We start from the raw sequence: 8308 nt of genomic DNA, 5'->3' as shown, positions 1-8308 counted from the left end.
AAAGGGTGTTACACACGTCAGGGAGAGTGTTCAAGCTGATCTCGCGGGCACAGGGGCAAAATGTGGTTCCCCTCCTCCCTTGTCTAGGCCTGCATTACAAAGTCGTTTTGGGGGCTCTTGGCTGTTGGGTCAGGTTGCCATGGTGACACGCAAAGCTTGCTGGGAACTTCCTGCGGCTTGTCGCGCAAGTACTTCGCACACCATAGAGTGTGGTTCCGGGTCTGGTGGCTAGAGTGTCATTTCTTCCGCAGGAAGCGGAAGGGCGATAGGGTAGGCGGCTCTTTGTCGAAGCTAGAGGACCGGCAGGCGGCAGCAGCAACTACGGCGGCGGCGGCAGGTGAGGGAGGCGGGAGACTTAGGTGGAGGCCGCGCCCGGAGGGGAGGAGTCGGGGCCGGCCCAGCGGCTGGGCTCGGCCGGGCTACACAAGGCCCCCCAGGACCGACTTGGCTCTTCCTCACGTATCAGGGCCGAATCCCTTTTCTGACTGACCCCGCTTCGCGAGCAAACGCCAGCTCTGTGACGTCACAGCCCTGCCCATCCCCTCTGCTTGATGTCACCTGGAGTCCCCTTCCCCGCTTCACTAAGTGCTCCGTTTAGTGTCCTATTCACCTGGTCCCCGGCTGAGCTCCGGCGGCACTGCACAGAACCTGCCAGGCTAGAGACATGCTGCGGTAAACTCCTAGGACTTTTTTCGCAAACTCTGGGGTGTTGAGAAGCGTCACAGTCACCGCCCTCAAGTCTAATCCGCCATCCCATTGCACTGTCAGTCGCTGCCCTTGCACGGCTCCCTGTTCGGAGTTCCTAACCCCAGCCCTAGGCCGGGCTTTGATCCCCACATCCTCCTTCACCTTGAGACGGGGTGCCCCTCACACTTTGTTCACTTAGGGCTGGTTTTCCAACCCGTCCTCCTAGGCTCTCCAAATTAGTTCTGTTCCTTACTACTCTCTTCTTACTGGCAGCTTCTCCCTTTGACAGGGGAAGTTCAATTTGAATCCTAAGGAAATCTTGACGTGCCCAGAGCTCTTGCCGTTTTGTCAGACTTCATTCTTATAACAACCACCCCGTAGTTCTCCATTCTTACCCCTTCTCACACCCAAGTCTCTGTTTTTCTCCTGTTCAGAACCCAGCAGTGATGTGGAGGTGGAGACCCACAGGAGCCCCGGACTTCACCTGAGCTACCTCAGGTATCAAACAATCCTGGGAAAGTTGGGTGGGGAGGAATATCAGATATGATTATCAGCTTCTGGTGGGACTTGTAACACGGATCAGGCTTGGATAGATGCCATTTATTTTTCACCAGGTCATTTCCCTTTTAGTGAAAATTTGTGTCTTCTCTTTTCCCACTCTTTTTGGCTTGATTGTTTCTGTCTTTCTGAGACTACCTCCCTTTGGAGGAAGATGACCCCTCTTTTACAGATTTTCTTGCAACTCTGGCCTGTGACCTAGTCGGTTCATTTTAGGGTTCATTTTGTCTTGAAGGCAAAGTCAAGGCAATGGACCGGGTGGTTGGGGGCGGTCAAGGCCAAAGAAATTGGAAAGATTCCCTTATACTCAAGGGGAAACAATATAAAGGTTTCCTATTTGAACAGCAGGGGGAGCCTGAAAAGGCTAGGAAAGGCTTAGGAGGTCAGACACGTGGTAGCAGGGACTCCTAGTCTTGTTGGCTGTGGGGAGAGGACAGCGCTAGAACCAGGGCAGTGGACTGACGTTCTTGAGCTCTTTTGGGAAAGAGGAGACTTTAAAAGCTTTTATAGAGTCTGTAAGTAAAGAGCATCTTTATAGGGCAAGGAATGGTGTGGTTTGATGTCAGTGGGATCTTCCGATGGAGGGATAGGAGGGGTATAGAATGGGGAAAGAAAGGTCACTTGTTCCTGTGAAAGTAACTCCTTCCTATTGCCTTGATCTTGCCACAAATGGTTTTGTCCTTTTGAGGTCTGTAAGTAGAGATTCCAGCTGTAGAACTCTTCCCCTGAAATGGAGGGGGAGGGGGCTGACCCCCCTAGAGTTGAGAATAATGGTAATATGGGAGAGAATACCAAAAAATGACAGGTTTAGGTATTGCCCTAAAGCTGGTGATACCAGTCTTTTTACTCAGGATTTCGTGGGGTCTAGAGATCTGATAACTTCACAGAGTCCTCACCTGAGATCCCATGGAAGAGGGAGTCAGGGAAGTAATGTCACCAGTACTCCATTATCCACGGCCCTTAGTAGCTCAGCAGCTTATCTTAGCCACTGTTCTCAGTCTCCTCTTAGCCTAATGAGACACCAACAGCAGTTTTAATTTTGATTCCACAACTTTAATAAGGTCAGTTCAGAAGGGGAAATAAAATCCAACACTGTTCTCTCCCTGCTCCCTCCTTGGCATATCACCATTAGTGAGATGAGGTAGCTTCACCCCAGCTCCCTCCCTCCGACAGCCAGGCAAGTGTGAATCATTCTGACCTAGACCAGGTGCACAGGGCCTGGGCAAGACTTCTGACAAGCCAGCCAGTCCAGGCAGAATTCTCATCTGTTAGATTCTCCATCTCCAGAGCCATTATGCCTCTGGCCTGCCTCTTGCTGGACTGCCTGCCGTACAGTCAGCAAGAGTTTGGCCTCACTGGAGGACTCCTGTTTGACACAGCTCTCCTCTTTCCTAGCAGTCACCAAGGGTGGCAAGAAAAGGAAGAAAGCCCTGAGTTGGGGGGGACCAGGATGCCTGACCGGGACAGCTATGCCAACGGCACTGGGAGCAGCGGTGGAGGCCCTGGAGGCGGTGGCAGCGAGGAGGCCAGTGGGACAGGGGCAGGCAGTGGCGGGGCCAGCTCAGATGCTATCTGTAGAGACTTCCTGAGGAATGTGTGCAAGCGAGGCAAGCGTTGCCGCTATCGCCATCCGGACATGAGTGAGGTGTCCAACTTGGGGGTGAGCAAAAACGAGTTCATCTTCTGCCATGACTTCCAGAACAAGGAGTGTAGCCGCCCAAACTGCCGATTCATCCATGGCTCCAAGGAGGATGAGGATGGCTATAAGAAGACAGGAGAACTGCCCCCTCGGCTGAGGCAGAAAGTGGCAGCCGGCCTGGGCCTTTCACCAGCTGACCTACCAAATGGGAAGGAGGAGGTCCCTATCTGCCGTGACTTTCTCAAGGGTGATTGCCAGAGAGGCGCCAAGTGCAAGTTCCGTCACCTGCAGCGGGATTTTGAGTTTGATGCCCGAGGTGGAGGAGGTGCTGGTGGTGGGGGCTCAACAGGCCCAGTTCCCCCAGGACGACGTCATGACCTCTATGATATCTACGACCTCCCTGACAGGGGCTTTGAGGACCATGAGCCAGGCCCCAAGCGCCGGCGAGGTGGATGCTGCCCCCCAGATGGCCCCCATTTTGAATCATATGAATACAGCCTGGCTCCACCCCGAGGGGTGGAGTGCAGGCTACTAGAGGAAGAGAATGCCATGCTCAGGAAGCGGGTAGAGGAGCTAAAGAAGCAGGTCAGCAACCTTCTGGCCACCAACGAGGTACTGCTGGAACAAAATGCCCAGTTCCGCAATCAGGCTAAGGTCATGACCCTGAGCTCCACTGCACCAGCAACTGAGCAGACTCTGGCCCCCACCGTGGGCACTGTCGCCACTTTTAACCATGGCATCGCCCAGACTCACACTACTCTCAGCAGCCAGGCTCTACAGCCTCGCCCCGTGTCCCAGCAAGAACTGGTGGCCCCTGCGGGAGCTCCAGCCGCTCCCCCAGCTAATGCTGCACCGCCTGCTGCTCCACCACCCCCACCCCCACACTTGAACCCAGAGATCACGCCACTGTCGGCTGCTCTGGCTCAAACAATTGCCCAGGGAATGGCACCCCCACCTGTCTCCATGGCTCCTGTGGCTGTATCTGTGGCTCCTGTGGCTGTATCGATGGCCCAACCCTTGGCAGGAATCACAATGAGCCACACCACCACTCCCATGGTGACTTACCCCATCGCCTCCCAGAGCATGCGTATCACAGCCATGCCACACTGATGGGGCTAATGGACATTCCCCTGGTATAGCCTCCCAGGGCTGGGGTCGAGGGGCCCTTACCTACCCACTCGCCTAGCCCTCCCAGGCCCTGTCCAAAGGGCTCACTCATGAACTAGGACAAGAGACTACAGGAGTTTGCTTCTGAGCAGGGGTTGGATTGGTGTGTTTTCTCTCACCTCCCTTTTATGAGGGTCCTCTTGTCCATCTTCCAGCCTCACAGAGGGGGCTTGCATAGGAATGCAGACTGAAGCCAGCAGAGGAAGGACTGACTGAGGGGTTGTGTGTTCTCTGATGGGAATTTGGGGGACATCGTTGGTCTTGTCCTCTCTTCTGCACAGCACAGGTTCCAGCACTGGCTTTGGAAGAAAAAAATACCCTGCCCAGAGGGGAAGCCAGGAAAGATTGGGAAGTGGGTGGCCAGGAGAGAAGGCCTGATAGGAGCCTTCAGACAATTTGGGGCCTAGCTGAGTTGGACAATACAGGAACTGCTCCTGGGCCCATGGGAAGGCGGGGACCATAGTACTCCAGCCCAAAGACTAGGGGAGCATTCATTACCTTGGCTTGGCCTGGACATCCATAGGGCAGGGCCCACCACGTTCCAAAGAAATAAAAAAATATATTTTTAACAAATGGAGGCAGTGAAAACTTGCTTAGATATTCTGTGTGGAAGATGGGAGCAGTAAATTGATCTCCTGCCAAAATGAAATAAAGACCCCACTCTCACATAGTGGTAAGGATGGATGGAGGCCAGTGAAGAAGGGTAGGGACCCAGAACAAGATCAGATGGGGCTTTGGGGAAGGTATGTTGTGAGGTAAAAACATTGGAGCCACCTAGTCTTGTTTAAAAATAGTCCCATCTGTTTTGGTTTCTATCTGCAGGAACTATTCACAGGTTGCCTTAGTAACCAGGGCTCCTAGGGTCATTTAGGGGGCAGGTACTAAGAAGGGTGGATGTGCTAGGACATGGGAATGGGATATGTATCGACAGATCCTTCCCTTATTCAAACAGAGCAGGGCAGGTGGCAGTTGCTCTCTGAGTTGACAGCAGTTGATGTAACTCCTACCCGATCCCTTCCTCAGTCACCAGTGCCTTCAAGGCTTAAGAGGTGCTGGGGAAAGGAGAGTTCTTCTGGGGACACAAGCCTCAGGGTTCGTCCCTTTCTTCCCTCTGCCTCCACATAGAACCACAGAGGTTTTAAATCCAATTAAGAGTCAGTAAGGCCAAGGTCTCAGTAGCCAAACCTCAGTTCCTCCTCAGCTCATGGCTGATGGAGGGGAAACAACTCAAGTGTCTAGTCTATGGGACAGTGGATTTGGGGGTAGAGAGAGTGATCCTGGTTTGTTCTTTCCCCATGATATCTGCTGCTACCTCTTGCTCTCTTGTCTGGTTGATCACTCAGGTTACACCTGGGGTTGGAGATGGTGGGCTAGGTTAAGGCCAGTCATTTAAAGAAAAGGGGGGGGGGGGGCGGCGCTGCAGCACGAAAGACTAAAAATGGGCAAATACTGAAATATTGTTTGTGGATTCTAAAAACCACATATTGATAAGCCTGATGTTGATTTTCTGGCACAATTCTGGTTTATTAAAAGAGATGGTTTATGAGCATTTAGACAAATGTGATCATAGATATCAACATGAATTCATCCTAGCCAAACCCTGACAAGCTAACTTTATTATTTTTTTGCCAAGTATCTCTAAAGAGGTAGATTTGGGAAACTGTAGATGTCGTATATACTTTATTAACGTGCTCCAGCTAAAGACCACCAGGAATACACCTGCAATTGAACAAGTTGGGTTTAATGCTCATTGCAGTGATGGAGAGAGGATGCCATTTGGAACCACGGTGTGTCTTGCAAGAGGGTGTTAGGAAGGACCCTACAGGACTTGAACTTCATTAAGTGAGTCGGGGGAAGGTTCAAGGAAGTGGAGCTTCACTCTAAATTGAGTGCTGTCAGGGAAGCAGGGAAAATTTTATAATTGCATATCTTTATCTTCTCTAGAAAAAGGGCAGACTAAAGTGAAGCTGAAGCTGCATTAGCTGGGAGAGGGGGATGTTTGGTGTTTTGTGGTTTGCACACTGACCTTGTCTAGTGCTTAAACAAAATTGTGAAGTGATCTTGTTTTTTGCCTCACTTCATCACAGTCACTGAGTAGTCTTGTCTGATATTGGTGTTTTGTGAGATTGTGTCCAACAGTACCTGTGAGCCCAGGTCAGATCCTAATAATTCCAAAGCCTAGCTGTGTCAGGCCAGCTCCCAGATGTCAGGAACTGCTTTCCTCTTTCTCACGTGCTAAGTCATTGCAGATAAGAGAATAATTATGGGTCAGTTAACAGTAGAGTTTGATGGAATCAAAACTGAACATTTGTGCCTAGTAAATGTTGACTAGCACATTCATGTTAGAGAAATCCCTAGTCTCTAGTGATATACCCAAGGGCTATGGTTTTTTTTTTAATTGTATAAAAATATGAAAAGCCCAGTTACCAACAGTAACACAAGGAAACACTAAGTAATATGGAAAGTGTCTGTAACTTGTATTGACTAAATTAATACAAAGGGTCAATTTGGACTGACCGACCTTCCCTCTAAAAATTGCTTGAGCCTATCTGAGAAACAAATGCAGAGATCTATATTAGCAATAATTCATGTGAGAACAACATGGGACTTCCAATTGGCTGCAAAAAATTAAAATCTTATTCTTCATAATATGTCAGTTAATAAATACCAAGAGGCTGCTATGTTCTAGGTACCTTTCTAGAAACTCCATAAGGGTAAAAGAACCATAGTGCTGCATTGTAAATATAGTAGTTCTACCACGTCTATCTGAGTGGAACCAGTTCTAAAGTATTGTGTGTTCTTCTAAATAGTTTTTGCAGAGGGCCGTTGGCAAACCAGTGGGGTATCTGAAAAAAACTGGCAAGAGAAGACTGAGGGTTGACCAAATAGATGTCTTCAGATATATGAAGGGCTACCTTATGGAGAAAAAGGTCCTGTGTTGCTGCATAGGAAATAAGCAGAGAGTTCTAGAAAAATTGCTAACATGTGAGTACTTAATATAAACCAAGGTACTGTGTTAGGCACTTTACATGCAATATTTCACTGACACAATGGGCATCATTATTATACTTGTTTTGCAGAGGAGAAAGACTTAAAGAGGGTAATCAACCCAAGTCTCCACAACTAGTAAGGAATGGAACTAGGAATCTCTTCAGGCAGTCTGACTCCAGACTTGGCATAAGAAAGTTCTAATGATAGCCATCCAGCAATGAGACCACTACTTTCCAGTAACTTACAAGGAATAATACAGAGGAAGTTTCCTCAAATCCCGTTGCCCCTTCCATCTTGGAGAGTAGGCTGGGACCAGATTACCACATCCAACCCTGGGAGGCAGCTGTAGTTTACATATAAATGCAGATTGCAAAACCAGGAAGTCTAAGTGCTCTCCTCGCTTAGACACTTCCTCTAACAAATGGCCATCCTTTTTCGTGTTACCCACTTACTGCTTATCACCACCAGGTGGCACCTGGGCAGCAGAATTGTCAATGGGCGGGGACCCATCTTGTTTACTTGTTCCGGTGCCTTGCAGCTGCTGATTCTGTGGCTCCTGGGCCCCAGCTGGGAAGAGACCTTCCTGGGGATGAGCTTTTGTCCTCCATACACTGTCTTCAGTAGGAGGATCTGATGATCTAGATAGGATGAGAAAGGGGAAAAGTTTGAAAAGGAACTTCCATAGGTCACCCTCTTCATCCCCCAGCCTAAGGGATCCCTTCCCCTACTCCAGTGTTTGGCAAATTTCAGTTTATAGGGAGGTTTCCTTCTGAGGATGTTCATCCATTTTCCTGCTATAGTTCTGGTTCGTCAAGTTGGTGGGCACTCACCTCCTCCAAACTCCTTGAGCTCCTTTTTTACCTGCTCATCTCTGAGAATACAGAGAACATAGGAGGCAGATGGAAAACTGTTCCTTACACAGTTCTGCAAACTGAAAGAAGCAGTTTAGATACTGTTTCAGAGAAGTAGAGAAAGGGAAGTGAGAAAATTTAAGATTAAGGGAGGGAGGGATAAGTTTTAAACAGCTTTGATGAAACATAGCCTGATGAAATCTATGTCCTGCAGAGCCAGATAAAATTTAACAGCTGTAAACCAAACAGAATAACACAAGCCCCACATACATCGCATTAGAAGGTAATCATGACCAATCTGTCCCTCCTGGGCTTCCAATCAGTCCAGTTTCTAAGTCCCTGGACAACAGTACACCTCTAAGTCCAGTTAACTAGTAACAAGAGTCATCATCAATATACCCTGCATTTTTTCCTT

The 8308-nt window shown here is 49.2% G+C and overlaps 1 protein-coding gene and 1 long non-coding RNA gene across 6 annotated transcripts in view; one reads left to right on the top strand and one right to left on the bottom strand.

Moving 5' to 3' along the window:
• Positions 1 to 367: 367 nt before the first annotated feature.
• Positions 368 to 4624, top strand: ZC3H10 (zinc finger CCCH-type containing 10). 2 transcript variants are annotated; one of them, XM_019952157.3, is made up of 3 exons: positions 368 to 672; positions 1122 to 1185; positions 2644 to 4624. In XM_019952157.3, the coding sequence occupies exons 1-3, from the start codon at positions 552 to 554 to the stop codon at positions 3992 to 3994; spliced, it is 1536 nt and encodes a 511-aa protein (XP_019807716.1). In that variant the 5' UTR covers positions 368 to 551; the 3' UTR covers positions 3995 to 4624. The 2 variants fall into 2 exon arrangements, with proteins under 2 accessions (XP_019807716.1, XP_019807715.1); XM_019952156.3 differs by having other exon boundaries at positions 2641 to 4624.
• Positions 4625 to 4770: 146 nt separating this feature from the next.
• The window catches only part of LOC117314217 (uncharacterized), a 24690-nt gene continuing 21152 nt past the window's right edge, over positions 4771 to 8308 (bottom strand). For all 4 annotated transcript variants that reach the window (XR_012324352.1, XR_012324353.1, XR_012324354.1 and 1 more), the window contains 2 exons: positions 7873 to 7973; positions 4771 to 7680 (listed from right to left, as the gene is read on the bottom strand). This is a non-coding gene — a long non-coding RNA (uncharacterized lncRNA). The remainder of the gene's footprint in view (positions 7681 to 7872; positions 7974 to 8308) is intronic.

The sequence above is a fragment of the Tursiops truncatus genome, chromosome 11, assembly GCF_011762595.2.
Source record: "Tursiops truncatus isolate mTurTru1 chromosome 11, mTurTru1.mat.Y, whole genome shotgun sequence".
Classification (NCBI taxonomy): domain Eukaryota; kingdom Metazoa; phylum Chordata; class Mammalia; order Artiodactyla; family Delphinidae; genus Tursiops; species Tursiops truncatus.
The sequence above is the reverse complement of the archived record's forward strand: the minus strand, read 5'-3'. Positions and strand labels throughout refer to the sequence as shown.

Excerpts from the sequence above, each read along its gene's own strand:
- ZC3H10 (XM_019952156.3), top strand. The coding sequence starts at position 552 with ATGTCACCTGGAGTCCCCTTCCCCGCTTCACTAAGTGCTCCGTTTAGT. Across the intron at positions 673-1,121 it reads CAGGCTAGAGACATGCTGCG|AACCCAGCAGTGATGTGGAG; the intron begins GTAAACTCCTAG and ends TCTCCTGTTCAG. Across the intron at positions 1,186-2,640 it reads CTTCACCTGAGCTACCTCAG|CAGTCACCAAGGGTGGCAAG; the intron begins GTATCAAACAAT and ends CCTCTTTCCTAG.